The 15,244-nt window shown below is 42.3% G+C and overlaps 1 protein-coding gene across 1 annotated transcript; it reads right to left on the bottom strand.

Moving 5' to 3' along the window:
* Nucleotides 1–1,272: 1,272 nt before the first annotated feature.
* LOC110502566 (excitatory amino acid transporter 1-like) lies at nucleotides 1,273–15,026 on the bottom strand. The gene is made up of 11 exons (XM_021580824.3): nucleotides 14,951–15,026; nucleotides 10,574–10,837; nucleotides 10,176–10,313; nucleotides 9,719–9,926; nucleotides 9,576–9,618; nucleotides 7,694–7,822; nucleotides 7,386–7,570; nucleotides 6,962–7,195; nucleotides 6,449–6,643; nucleotides 3,839–3,973; nucleotides 1,273–3,412 (listed from the first exon to the last, which is right to left on the bottom strand). Exons 2-11 carry the CDS (start codon nucleotides 10,791–10,793, stop codon nucleotides 3,214–3,216), a joined length of 1,686 nt encoding a protein of 561 aa, XP_021436499.3. The 5' UTR covers nucleotides 10,794–10,837; nucleotides 14,951–15,026; the 3' UTR covers nucleotides 1,273–3,213.
* Nucleotides 15,027–15,244: the final 218 nt, after the last annotated feature.

The following is a 15,244-nucleotide window of genomic DNA, read 5'->3' as shown; positions in this document are numbered from 1 at the left end:
AGGCTTTAACTGCTGGACTACACAGGCCACAGTGGGTTACTCTGAGAGTATTCGTGTCCTTATATACACTGACTATACCAAACATTAGGAACACCTAAATATTGATATTGTTTTGTATACATTGGTTAAAGTAGGTTACCCTATGATTTCTCTTATAGGTACAGTTCTCAAAGGTACTGGTATAAAACAATCAGAATAACTGCTGTATTAATAGTTTGGAACCAAACCGAGTTTCCCAGAGAGGCCGTATTGGTTCCCCTCTGGCTGAAACCACACGCTGCTTCTGTTTACTATGTCTGGGTGGATGCACTCAGTTTGATGTTGAGGTGCCAATCATCTTCACCCCCAGATAAAAGGTGATTAATGCTTCCCATAGCATTGAGCTTCTGACTCAACACTGTGTGAGATGCCCAAAGCTGCTCTGGCACTCCATTTGACAGTTTATTAATTTCAACAAAGACAGTTTGACACCATATCACTACCTAGAGGTTTAGACCACATAACTGGCAAAAATGTGGAGGCTTTACTGAATGAGAGGCAGTACTGTAAGTGTGAAGCCAGCTGGAATGCACCGCAGGTGTTCAGTACTGCAGTTTAGACTGGTTGGAGTAAGAATCCATGGTGAATCAGGGACAAAAACAGGAGATTCTCCACCAGGGGTAGCCATTTTCTGTGCGTTAAGAATACAGCCATGCTTTTACACAATCTCCTCAGATCAACCAAAAGAACAGGAATCTCCTGGAGAATCTCTCGCTGTCTGAATAGACTCGTTAATACCTGACGCTAACATGCATCCTTGGTCCTGATCTTGTCCACATTCTGATTGTGCCCACGTTTTCAGATATGTCTCTACACATGGTAGTAAAGTGTCTCTTATCCCTCCACTGTGTTTGGATTGTGACCTGATTTCCTGGTCCCTCCCTGTATGCAAATTATTTGACAGATATTCTTCCAAAATAATATTTATTAATTTTAAGACACATATTGATGTCATAAGTCAATGATGCCAGCTGTCAATGATTTTAGAAGGAAGGATAAGGCTTTAAACGGTTTTACTGTCCAGATCTGTCGACACCTGTGAGATATCCAGACACAGTGCGTGCCTGACTACATCGTTGGTGGTCAGGAAGATCTGAAACCAATCAGATCAGAATGTGTGTTTTGAGTTTATACACCTGTCTACAAATGTGAGCACAAAAGCACCAGGTACAAACAAGGCTTCTGTCTCTCTCGACCACACTTATCACAGCCTACAGACTCACACAATTGTTGTCAATTCCTGAGACATTTATTTGTTGCAACTTTCATATTCTTCCATCAAAAATACTAAAGCCATCCAAATTTAAACCATCTCATGAAAACAAATCAACTATTTAATACGTATAACAAGAGGCACAAATTAGGCTACATGACATAAATGAGCGTGTATCTCGTGCACTAAATGATGCCACGTAAAAGTGTTAGGACTGCAGAGGGTTTATAATAACTAGATTGTTTTCAAATCTTCTGGAATGCCTCTAATATTGAACTTAATTGCCTTTAAATTATGTATATACATGTAACTGCTGTAGGAATAACATTTGTCCACTTTTTCCCCACAGTCAAATAAAATGTTAAAAAATCATAAATTAACAGTAGTGCGTGCATCCATAAAGCACTGGATGTTGTATTGAAATTAACATGTAAGATTACAGCATCAAGGAAAGGGAATATCTAGTGAGCATTTTAGTTATTTTAGTCTAGAAATCTACTGATCTCCCTGCTCATATTCTACAAATGGACCAAATGTACATTCAATTCTCACATGGTCTGAAAACACTCAAACAACCAGGAACATTAGGGAAAAACATATCAAGTAATACAGTAGCCTATACGACATCCTTTTGTCAATATTTCTCCATCTTTACAATGTACAGCAACATACAACACCCCCAATGATATCAACATTTCACATAATTCAGGCTTGAGTGACTTGTGTTAAAATAACAAGGCACTAGTACCAACATATGTTCAGTTAAGAAACACTAGAGTTAACACTGAAAATAAATATTTGTTACCAATATTGTTTTCAAAAAATTTAAAAGTCTAACAACCCCAATTTACCTCAAAAAGTAACATAGAAATCACCCAAGTGTCAAATATTATTACAGATATCCATACAAATATATACTATATATTCACATTGATGCTATTGACAGAGATTAAGCAAAGTACATTATATCAAAACTGATGACAATGCTTCAGTGTTTGTTTTCAAAACTGTTGAAAAACTGGTTATCAAAGTTGGTAGCATGGATAATATGATAGGCCTACAACATTTCCTCTGGGTAATGTTTGGCATAATGTACACTTGAATTATAGTAGAGGTAGATTCGCAATAAACAACCACCAACTACAGAAGTGCAACTGAGGCTGCTATAAACTCAAATTGATTACGTCAATGATGCTAAAAGTGTCAAAATATAATACAAATAAATTCAAGCCATGCAACAAAACCAGCTACGTGATGGTGAGTATAGGAATGGATTTTCCATTTATTCACATATTTTAAAAGGTCATTGAATGGCAATTATTTTCTTATTCATGTAAATGAATCCGATACTGAGTACACAACAGCAGTCTAAAGTGTTCTCTACTGATATGAAAACATGGGATAAGTGAAATCAATATGGGAGCTAGATATCTATGGAAAATGTGATTTCACCTGTCCAGTTCTTTCATCAGTGTCCTCTAGAGTGGACAATGCATCCATGGACTCAGATTTGGACTGAAATGACCAAAAGAGTTGGTGATATGGTTAAGAGTGTCAAAACAATGCCAAACCACTATCCCTAGAGTGTTTGCAGATCTGAAGTTAACCAGATAGGTGTTAGCAATTTGGTGATAGCTCAACCTAGGCATCCAATATCTTTCCCCATATTGTTTACATCTACTGTATCCAGTTCTTCCATATCTACAAACACTGAAAATCAAATCAAATTGTTTTGGTCACATGCACATAGCAGATGTTATTATGGGTGTGGCGAAGTGCTTGTGTTCCTAGCTCCAACAGTGCAGTAGTATCTGACAACAATACACACTAATCTAAAAGTAAAATAATGGAATTAAGAAATATATAAATATTAGATCAAGCAATGTTGACTAAAAGAAGAAGTACAGTAGAGGCTAGTGGTTGTTTTCAGACTGGGCCTATAAATTCCCCTGTCCTGACCCCTACATGGGGGTCTCACTGTTGTGGTGCTTCACTGAGTCGTTCTCCTGGCAGATGAGCTGGTAGGGTTTTTCGTTCTCTTCAATCACCGAGTTGCCCACCTCAACATCCTGGCTCTGCAACTCCTGGCGTGACAGGTGCTCCACGATGCCCGCCCCCAGAGAGTCCCCCAGCACGTTGGTAGTGGTCCTCAGTCGGTCCCTGCACAAGTACATACATTATAAAGCATAGACATTATATAGCGCGCACACACACACACACACACACACACACACACACACACACACACACACACACACACACACACACACACACACACACACACACACACACACACACACACACACACACACACCCCCCCCCTTAGGGTGTCAACCTATGCACAGCCACACAAAAACACAATGCAATCCATCCACAAGTTATTAAAAAAAGAATTCCAACCATTGTGTGTAAATCCAACCATGAGGCATGCAGAAAAGCGTATACAACACCAGAACATTAGAGAGGGCTAGTTGTTAACAGTTCTTCAATAATCTGATGTGCATAATGCATGGCCAACCTTTCAGGGGGATCTGTTCTCTGTTATAGTGGTGTGGCGGCCTTACAGTGACATTTAGGCAGACTTACAGGAACCAGTCCACAGCAATGATCAGCGTTATGTCCTCTGTGGGCAGTCCCACCGATGTCAATACAATCACCATGGTAACCAGACCAGCCTGCGGGATGCCTGCTGCTCCAATGCTGGCAGCTGTTGCTGTGATACTGTGGAGGGATGGCACCATTTAAGGAGAAAGAGAAACACACGTTGCATTAGGGAATCGGTGGTGAGTGACGTGTGAAAAATACTGATCCAGGAAGACATGGTTATAGACTAACCGCTGCACGCCGACAATAACTTGACCTGTGTCCCATAATGTATCTGCTAATAATGACTAGCCATCTCTTAAATTAGCATATTCTTGCACATACAGTGCCTTGCGAAAGTATTCGGCCCCCTTGAACTTTGCGACCTTTTGCCACATTTCAGGCTTCAAACATAAAGATATAAAACTGTATTTTTTTGTGAAGAATCAACAACAAGTGGGACACAATCATGAAGTGGAACGACATTTATTGGATATTTCAAACTTTTTTAACAAATCAAAAACTGAAAAATTGGGCGTGCAAAATTATTCAGCCCCTTTACTTTCAGTGCAGCAAACTCTCTCCAGAAGTTCAGTGAGGATCTCTGAATGATCCAATGTTGACCTAAATGACTAATGATGATAAATACAATCCACCTGTGTGTAATCAAGTCTCCGTATAAATGCACCTGCACTGTGATAGTCTCAGAGGTCCGTTAAAAGCGCAGAGAGCATCATGAAGAACAAGGAACACACCAGGCAGGTCCGAGATACTGTTGTGAAGAAGTTTAAAGCCGGATTTGGATACAAAAAGATTTCCCAAGCTTTAAACATCCCAAGGAGCACTGTGCAAGCGATAATATTGAAATGGAAGGAGTATCAGACCACTGCAAATCTACCAAGACCTGGCCGTCCCTCTAAACTTTCAGCTCATACAAGGAGAAGACTGATCAGAGATGCAGCCAAGAGGCCCATGATCACTCTGGATGAACTGCAGAGATCTACAGCTGAGGTGGGAGACTCTGTCCATAAGACAACAATCAGTCATATATTGCACAAATCTGGCCTTTATGGAAGAGTGTCAAGAAGAAAGCCATTTCTTAAAGATATCCATAAAAAGTGTCGTTTAAAGTTTGCCACAAGCCACCTGGGAGACACACCAAACATGTGGAAGAAGGTGCTCTGGTCAGATGAAACCAAAATTGAACTTTTTGGCAACAATGCAAAACGTTATGTTTGGCGTAAAAGCAACACAGCTCATCACCCTGAACACACCATCCCCACTGTCAAACATGGTGGTGGCAGCATCATGATTTGGGCCTGCTTTTCTTCAGCAGGGACAGGGAAGATGGTTAAAATTGATGGGAAGATGGATGGAGCCAAATACAGGACCATTCTGGTAGAAAACCTGATGGAGTCTGCAAAAGACCTGAGACTGGGACGGAGATTTGTCTTCCAACAAGACAATGATCCAAAACATAAAGCAAAATCTACAATGGAATGGTTCAATAATAAACATATCCAGGTGTTAGAATGGCCAAGTCAAAGTCCAGACCTGAATCCAATCGAGAATCTGTGGAAAGAACTGAAAACTGCTGTTCACAAATGCTCTCCATCCAACCTCACTGAGCTCGAGCTGTTTTGCAAGGAGGAATGGGAAAAAAAATTCAGTCTCTCGATGTGCAAAACTGATAGAGACATACCCCAAGCGACTTACAGCTGTAATCGCAGCAAAAGGTGGCGCCACAAAGTATTAACTTAAAGGGGGCTGAATAATTTTGCACGCCCAATTTTTCAGTTTTTGATTTGTTAAAAAAGTTTGAAATATCCAGTAAATGTCGTTCCCCTTCATGATTGTGTCCCACTTGTTGTTGATTCTTCACAAAAAAATACAGTTTTATATCTTTATGTTTGAAGCCTGAAATGTGGCAAAAGGTCGCAAAGTTCAAGGGGGCCGAATACTTTCGCAAGGCACTGTATGCTGCTGCTACTGTCTACTATCTATCCTGTTGCCTAGTCCCTTTACCCCTACTACAGTATATGTACATAGCTACCTCAATTACTTTGTACCCCTGCACATCGATTCGGTACTGGTACTCTGTGTATATAGCATGTTATTTTTACTCGTTATTGTTATTCACTGTGTATTTATTCCTTTTTGTGACTATAAAAATACTTTTTGTATATCTTTAACTGCATTGTTAGAACAGGACCTATAAGTAAGCATTTCCCTGTTAGTCTATGCCTGTTTAATTCGAAGCACCACTCCGGCCTCCGAGGACTGGAGTTGCCCATCCCTGAGCTAAATCAACACTCTGTGGTAGAGGTAATCCATCTTGGGTTGTGAAGTCAATAGAAAGTCAACAGCATGGAGAAGTTCGGCAGAGACCACAAAATTCATCTCATCAAAACCACAAACTCGTTATGAGTTATGAGTCTCCTCTTTAATGTAGTTACAAAATTAGCTAATATGCTTTTGTATATCCTTTCCAAGTTGAGATTTAAAATATGTATTGTTATAAATAACTTAATACTTAAAAATAACTTCATAGTTGATGGTCTAGCTCATTGATAGCATTGTGGCTTATCAGATGAATGGTGTCTTAACACTCACCTGATGGTGAGGATTTGGCCAAAGTTGAGTTCCATGTCATTGACCTGAGCAATAAAGATGGCGGCCACAGCCTCGTAGAGGGCAGTGCCATCCATGTTGATGGTGGCACCCACGGGCAGGATGAAGCGTGTCACTCTCTTGTCCACATGGTTGTTCTCCTCCAGACAGCGGAAGGTGATGGGCAGGGTGGCAGAGCTATGGCAGGGTGGCAGAGAATAGAAGACGTTGTGAGATCATAATGCTCCAAACAACAACTAGATGTGTTTCCCAACTCCAATCCTCAAGTACCCCCAACAGCACACATTTTTGTTGTAGCGTCGGACAAGCACACCTGATTCCACTTGTCAACCAATCGTCAAGCCCTCAATGAGTTGATCAGGTGAGTTCGTCTGGGACTACAACAAAAGTGTGCGCTGTTTGGGTTACTGGAGGACCGGATAACCACTGAACTAGAGGATATCCCCAGGGCAATGAATTAGCTACATCTGACCCTGAATCTGTTCCTACACCCACCTAGAGGACGTCCCCAGGGCAGTAATGAGGGCCTGCAGCATGCCAGCAATGAAGGTGTAGGGGTTCTTCCTGGTGACCAGGAAGTAGAACAGGGGCAGGACGAAGAGGCCGTGGATGAGCAGACCCACGATGACAGACACCGTGTACATCCCCAGCTGACCTCCCACCTCAGCCAGATTCTTCATCTCCACGATCTTACCTGCTATCAGGAACAGGATGCCCACTGGAGCGTACCTGATGGGGAGAGAGGAAGGAATGGAGATAAAAGACAGAGATATTTGTAGGATAGCCCACACTCTACCTAACACAACAATTCCCCCGAAAGCAACTGTTTTGAGATATATATTGTATGTGAGAAGTAATGGTAAAGGCATTTACAAGTACATTAACATGTTACTTTGCAACCACTAATCTGACTACTAACCAGATGATGATGGCCACTAGGCGCATGATGGCTTCGTTGAGGCAGTCGAAGAAGTCCCTGAGAGCCTGTCCCTGCTGCTTCATGCTCCCGATGACCAGGCCGAAGCACATGGAGAACACCACCAGACCCAGGGCGTTCACCCCGTTAGAGGAACCAGACACTGGGATCGTCTCCACCACTGTCTCCTGGAGCAGAACAGCCCCTTCACATCACATCACATTTACACTTATCCAAAGTAACTATAGCACTTGTTCCCCCAAAGGACTTTACATTGGGGTAAGTCACTCCACCACCAATGTGTCACCCACCTGGATGGTCTGCAGGACTCTGCTCATGTTAGCAGCCAAGGCAGCCTCTGTAGCGTTTAGGGAGTCAGTCAGGTTGAGGGTAATGGTCACGTTATTGGTGTAGATGGTCTTCTTGTAGACTGTTTTGTACTGGTGGAAACAGTGCAGGCATTGAATACATGTACAGTGGGGAGAACAAGTATTTGATACACTACCGATTTTGCAGGTTTTCCTACTTACAAAGCATGTAGAGGTCTGTAATTTTTTTTAATCATAAGTACACTTCAACTGTGAGAGACAGAATCTAAAACAAAAATCCAGAAAATCACATTGTATGATTTTTAAGTAATTAATGAGCATTTTATTGCATGACATAAATATTTGATCACCTACCAACCAGTAAGAATTACGGCTCTCACAGACCTGTTAGTTTTTCTTTAAGAAGCCCTCCTGTTCTCCACTCATTACCTGTATTAACTGCAACTGTTTGAACTCGTTACCGGTATAAAAGACACCTGTCCACACACTCAATCAAACAGACTCCAACCTCTCCACATTGGCCAAGACCAGGGAGCTGTGTAAGGACATCAGGGATAAAATTGTAGACCTGCGTATGGCTGGGATGGGCTACAGGACAATAGGCAAGCAGCTTGGTGAGAAGGCAACAACTGTTGGCGCAATTATTAGAATATGGAAGAAGTTCAAGATGACGGTCAATCACCCTCGGTCTGGGGCTCCATGCAAGATCTCACCTCGTGGGGCATCAATGATCATGAGGAAGGTGAGGGATCAGCCCAGAACTACACGGCAGGACCTGGTCAATGACCTGATAGAGCTGGGACCACAGTCTCAAAGAAAACCATTAGTAACACACTACGCCGTCATGGATTAAAATCCTGCAGGGCACGCAAGGTCCCCCTGCTCAAGCCAGCGCATGTCCAGGCCCGTCTGAAGTTTGCCAATGACCATCTGAATGATCCAGAGGAGGAATGGGAGATGGTCATGTGGTCTGATGAGACAAAAATAGAGCTTTTTGGTTTAAACTCCACTCGCCGTGTTTGGAGGAAGAAGAAGGATGAGTACAACCCTAAGAACACCATCCCAACCGTGAAGCATGGAGGTGGAAACATTCTTTGGGGATGCTTTTCTGCAAAGGGGACAGGACGACTGCACCGTATTGAGGGGAGGATGGATGGGGAAGGATCTTGGCCAACAACCTCCTTCCCTCAGTAAGAGCATTGAAGATGGGTCGTGGCTGGGTCTTCCAGTCTTCCAGCATGACCACGACCCAAAACACACAGCCAGGGCAACTAAGGGAGTGGCTCCGTAAAAAGCATCTCAAGGTCCTGGAGTGGCCTAGCCAGTCTCCAGACCTGAACCCAATAGAAAATCTTTGGAGAGCTGAAAGTCTGTATTGCCCAGCGACAGCCCCGAAACCTGAAGGATCTGGAGAAGGTCTATATGGAGGAGTGGGCCAAAATCCCTGCTGCAGTGTGTGCAACCCTGGTCAAGAACTAAAGGAAACGTATGATCTCTGTAATTGCAAACAAAGGTTTCCGTACCAAATTTTAAGTTCTGCTTTTCTGATGTATCAAATACTTATGTCATGCAATAAAATGCAAATTAATTACATAAAAATCATACAATGTGATTTTCTGGATTTTTGTTTTAGATTCCCTCTCACAGTTGAAGTGTACATATAATAAAAAATTACAGACATCTACATGCTTTGTAAGTAGGAATACCTGCAAAATCAGCAGTGTATCAAATACTTGTTCTCCCCACTGTATGTATTGTATAAGTAAAGAGTATCAGTCCTTAACAATTTATTTGGTGAGTAAGTATTTTAACACAGTGTATTGAAGAATAGCTGCTTGATCAATTGGCAAGTGAATTTCCTTACCTGCTTGAAACAGGCTTCCACCAAATTTGGTGGGAACATGTTCCTGAAAAATGCAGAACTATTATCACAGTGAATAAAGGACAACCAATTATTAATATCTTCTATTGACTTACTGTCACTGGGATCCTACAATAGTTCCTCACCTGATGAGATCCAGGAAGGCGTCAGCTGCTTGTACCGGCTCTATGGTACCGCTAGAGGCCACTGGACTGTCCCTATGGCCTTTCCCTGGTTTTATGACAAGCACAATGACGATGCCAATGAAGACCGCGATGAGGGTGGTCACCATGTAATAAACCACAGCCCGCATTCCCATCTTCCCAGACGCTTTGCTGTCCAGAGAGGAAATACCTGCAAGACAAGACAAAGTTCATAATTTTCTCATTAATACTCTAGTTACTAACACAAGACTATTACTGTACCAACTAACTTTGAACTCAAAATAGCAAGAAGTATGAAAAATGTAGAATAATAACATGCAGAAGGGGTGAGAAATCTACATGAAATGTAAATCACTTTGAGTTTGACAAAAGCAATAGATACTGTAATTGCAAATAATTATAATGATGCTAAGGAAGCAGAACTCCTGTGACCAGCTACCTGTGACCAGGCTGGAGATGATGAGAGGCAGAACCAGCATCTGCAGCATCCTCATCAGCAGCTCTCCAGGGAAGGCAAAGTATTTGATCTTCCTGAGGGTCAGGTTGTGGGGCCGCAGGGCGAAACCCAGCATGACACCTGGATACACACACAGGAGACATGATATCATTGATGAAGAATACTCTATCTATTTCAAGTCTTCTTGACACAGGAGTCTACACCTGGGGGCTGCAGCTCACAGGCCTGTGTAATAACACTGCAATTACTTTAGTTTTTTTTTAAATTAATATTGTATTAACTATAAACAAACAATCAACAAACTAACCATAACCTTAGCTCTTAACATCACCTTAACCCTAACCCCAATAAGACAGTAACAAAGTATTTTGTCCACTTGCCCAGAGCCACTGCTGCGATGGTGAGGAGGACAAAGAGGTTGCATCTCAGGAAGCCCTTGACACTCTCCTTAGTTATGGAGCTCATCGTGTCCTTGGCACTGGCCGCTCTCTTCTGCATGGCCCTATGTAGCCACCGCCAGAGGCCTCGTTCAGGGAGGGAGGGCTTGTCGACGTCCTCGTTCAGGAAAAGGCTGGCGGTGTTGGCGGGCTTCTCATTCATAATCAGCTCCAGCACCTGGTCCAGGAGGCAGGTTTCCTGTGAAACTGGAGGAGAGGAGATGGAGGAGACCATAAGCATTCTGTTATAATGCAGTGAAGGAAAAATGTATATGAAGTGTACATGACTGCTTGATAGAAGAGTTGGTTGGACATATTAATATCAATTCAGCAACACTGAAGTCAGAAAATTATTAAAATGGATTGCAAAAGAGCACTCAAGAACCTGATGGTTGTTGCTAATACTCAAACAGTACTGGATGAGCGTTGATGAAATGCATAACAAACACACACAGTGCAGTATCACAGCTCTGCATTTAAATATGAGTTATTTTCTGAATGATGATCCTATCATCCTACCTGGTCCAAGGCAATCCTACAAGAAGCAGTGTATCTGATTCCCTCAATGCTCCTTCCAGTATGGTAAGGGCCTGTTCTAAGCCATATCATATAACTAATCCCAGGAAATTCACCTAATATGTCCTTGTAACAAGAAAAGAAGAAATGCTCATCCAGATGCTGCATTCCTAGGGGCCAGGGGCTTTAATACAGGTAAACTTAAATCCGTTTTACATCATTTCTACCAGCATGTCACGTGCAACCAGAGGACAAAAACATACTCTAGACCACCTTTACTCCACACAAAGATGCATACAAATCTCTCCCTTGCCATCCATTTGGCAAATGTGACCATAATTCTATCCTCCTGATTCCTGCTTACAAGCAAAAACTAAAGCAGGAAGTACAGTGACTCGCTCAATATGGAAGTGGTCAGATGACGCGGATACTATGCAACATGACTGTTTTGCTTGCACAGACTGGAATATGTTCCGGGATTCATCCAATGGCATTGAGGAGTGTACCACCTCAGTCACCGGGTTCATCAATAAGTGCATTGACGACGCTGTCCCCACAGTGACCATACGTACATTTCCCATCCAGAAGCCATGGAATACAGGCAACATCCACACCGAGCTAAAGGCTAGAGCTTCCGCTTTCAAGGAGCACCAATACAGGACTAAGATATAATAGTACTAAACCGGCTCCGAGGCTCATTGGATGTGGCAGGGCTTGAAACATATTATGGACTAGAAAGGGAAACCAAGCCGCGAGCTGCCCAGTGACGCGAGCCATAAAGTGCTTTGAAAGGTTGGTCATGGCTCACATCAACACCATCATGCCAGAAACCCAAGACCCACTCCAGTTCGCATACCGCCCCAACAGATTCACAGATGCAATCTCAATCGCACTCCACACTGCCCTTTCACACCTGGACAAAAGGAACACCTATGTGAGAATGCTGTTCATTGACTACAGCTCAGTGTTAAACAAAATAGTTCCCACACAGCTCATCACTAAGCTAAGGACCCTGGGACTAAACACCTCCCTCTGCAACTGGATCCTGACGGGCCGCCCCAGGTGGTAAGGGTAGGCAGCAACACTTCTGCCACACTGATTCTCAACAATGGAGCCCCTCGGGGGTGCATGCTTAGTCCCCTCCTGTACTCCCTGTTCATCCAAGCACGACTCCAAAATCATCATTAAGTTTGCCGATGACACAACAGTGGTAGGCCTGATCATCGACAACAGCCTATAGGGAAGAGGTCAGAGACCTGGCAGTGTGGTGCCAGGACAACAACCTCTCTCTCAATGTGAGCAAGACAAAGGACATGATCGTGGATTGTTGGAAAAGGAGTGCCGAACAGGCCCCCATTAACATTGACGGGACTGAAGTGGACCGGGTCGAGAGTTTCAAGTTCCTTGGTGTCCACATCACCAACAAACTATCATGGTCCAAACACACCAAGACAGTCGTGAAAAGGACACGATAATACCTTTTCCCCCTCAGGAGACTGAAAAGATTTGGCATGGGTCCCCAGATCCTCAAAAAGTTGCGTCACCGCCTGGTATGGTAACTGCTCGGCATCTGACCATAAGGTGCTACAGAGGGTAGTGCGTACGGCCCAGTACATCACTGGGGCCAAGCTTCCTGACATCCAAGACCTATATACTAGGCGGTGTCAGAGGAAGGCCCACAGAATTGTCAAAGACTCTAGTCACCCAAGTCATAGACTGTCCTCTCTGCTACCACACGGGAAGCGGTACCAGAGCGCCAAGTCTAGGACCTAAAGGCTCCTTAACAGTTTCTACCCCCAAGCCATAAGACTGCTGAACAACTAATCAAATGGTCACCTGGACTATTTACACCCCCCCCCCTTTTTTTACACCACAGCTACTCGCTGTTTATTATCTATGCATTGTCACTTTACAAATTACCTTGACAAACCTGTACCCCCATACATTGACTCTGTATTGTTATGTACATTTGTGTTACTATTTGATCGTTTAGATTTTTTTTAAACTTTATTATATTTAGTAAATATTTTATTAACTCTATTGTTGGTTAAGGGCTTTTTCAAGTAAGAATTTCATGGTAAGGTCTTGTATTGTTATATTCGGCACATGTGACAAATACAATTTGATTTGATGTTGATTTTACTCCCAAAGGGGTGCATACAGGCATTATTTTGAAACGAATGACGATTCAACTACAGTACATACTACAGATGTAGGATCTTAATTTGAGCCAGTTAGCTACAGCAGGAAAAATAATCCTGCAAAAACAGGAAATGTAAATTATTATGTGGGTTATAATTAATGGACATTTTTGTAGGGGTTGATAGACATTGGCAGCTCTATAGGCAACATTATATTTATATCTGTTTCACCCTAATGTTTCACCATAATGAACATGCCCTGTGTACACCCTGGCAGGCTGGCAAGCTGCAGGTTGAAATTAAAATTGCATGCATTTCTTACTGGACAAGTAACCTATGCCCTGGGTGGGGACATCCAGGGACTTTGCCACGGTATGTATGGAGAAGTTGGCTTAAAAAGGTGATGGTTTTTCATACCTAACTTACAAGAAAGCCTTGAGCGTCTTCAAACTACCCTGCTAAAATATGCAGGAACACAGAGTACCAACACTACAGTATGATTCTAACACGTAAAAGCCAGAAGCAAATCACAGCTTTTCTATGGAACAAGTTTTGTAAACAAAGAAGCAAAAATCAAACAACAGGGGAAAATATGCTGAAAATTTCAACTGGTCTCTTAAACTCCCACTTTTTTTTCAAACTGACTCAATCTGCCTTACCTGTAATATCCCACTGGGCAAGATTGTTTCCACATCATTTCCACAAAAAAATGATGTGGAAAACTGACTGGATTTGCAAAAAGTTGTCAATGTAAGGGAATTTAGTATTTTTTTATCCAACTTTTCACCTAAATCCAATAACATGGTGATTTTTGTTTATGATTTCATGTTGAATTCACGTTAGCTGACAACTCAACCAAATGTAAATCAAAACTAGATGTTGAACTGCCATCTGTGCCCAGTGGGATACTCTATAAGCATAGCATACTCACCACTCATGGTTTAGTTCAGGGCTTCTTTTCCCAACAGTCCAAAGCCTAGAGATACAACAGACGCAGTCTACCCGTACTGTCAGGGGCAAATTGACTGGAGGTGACGGTTTGCTGATTTCATACGCGGACAGACATGAAAAGGTCTGTCATCTCATCTGACCTAACCTTCTTATGCATGCTCTGCCCTACCCACCCACCAGCACACACACAACTACAAAGCCCTGGGACAACAGCAGGTACAGTCTAACCCCCCACCTGTTCCACCCATGCCCCACTGTCCTAGCCAACATTAGTCTCCCCAGCAGTTCCAGGGCTAGAAATAGCAATACATGACAATGCAACTTCAATTTTTTTTAATTGGTCCTTTATTTGTACCATTCATATAAAACCAATGCTCTTTTTGTTGGTGGACATTACATCACCACCACTGCCACTATTCTACCATGGGGCTGTGATAAACCTAGCAGAGCAGAATCATTACTAGCCCTAATCCCAATAAATGGTTAAGACACATACTAACTGAGCATCAACAAGTGAGCTGTCAGTGTCAGCTCTGGGAGCTCCCTTTTTCCTTTTCAATGCTGGAGGATATTAGCTGTTGTTCCTTTTTTCTCCAAACACTGACAGCAAATCAGGACAATATTTCAGTTATTACTGTCAAATTCATTGTCACTTTTAAATGTGTACCCTTTTTAATAACTGCTAAAAAAAAATCTGCAAAGAAAAAGATACCCTGTTTACGATGTTTTTTCTCTTCACGGAATACGATACAGTCATGGAGAGCTCCTCTGGTCTGGGTGGAACGTCTTCAACTGGTGGCATAATCATAAAATATGCTTATTAAAAATTACAATATTATAATTTGTGTACAAGTTATCAAAGTTGGTATCTTTGATAGACATGAAATAATGTATCTAGCTGTTAAGTGAGAGTGAATTACATGTTTTGCATGTTATAATTAACCGTCAATTTAAAATTAATAAAATACAAAAAAGTTGTATTTTCATACCTTCCCTCAAGACGGTC

This window comes from Oncorhynchus mykiss, chromosome 1 (assembly GCF_057628025.1).
Source record: "Oncorhynchus mykiss isolate SJ-2025 chromosome 1, ASM5762802v1, whole genome shotgun sequence".
In the NCBI taxonomy this organism is placed as follows: Eukaryota; Metazoa; Chordata; class Actinopteri; order Salmoniformes; family Salmonidae; genus Oncorhynchus; species Oncorhynchus mykiss.
This window is presented reverse-complemented; position numbering and strand designations above follow the sequence as displayed.

What these genes read in the sequence shown, in the direction of transcription:
- LOC110502566 (XM_021580824.3), bottom strand. Translation starts at nt 10,793, where the DNA reads ATGAATGAGAAGCCCGCCAACACCGCCAGCCTTTTCCTGAACGAGGAC. An exon ending in GCCTTCCTGGATCTCATCAG is followed by an intron (nt 9,619 to 9,718) that starts GTGAGGAACTAT and finishes TGCATTTTTCAG; the next exon opens with GAACATGTTCCCACCAAATT. An exon ending in CTAGTGGCCATCATCATCTG is followed by an intron (nt 7,196 to 7,385) that starts GTTAGTAGTCAG and finishes TCTCCCCATCAG; the next exon opens with GTACGCTCCAGTGGGCATCC.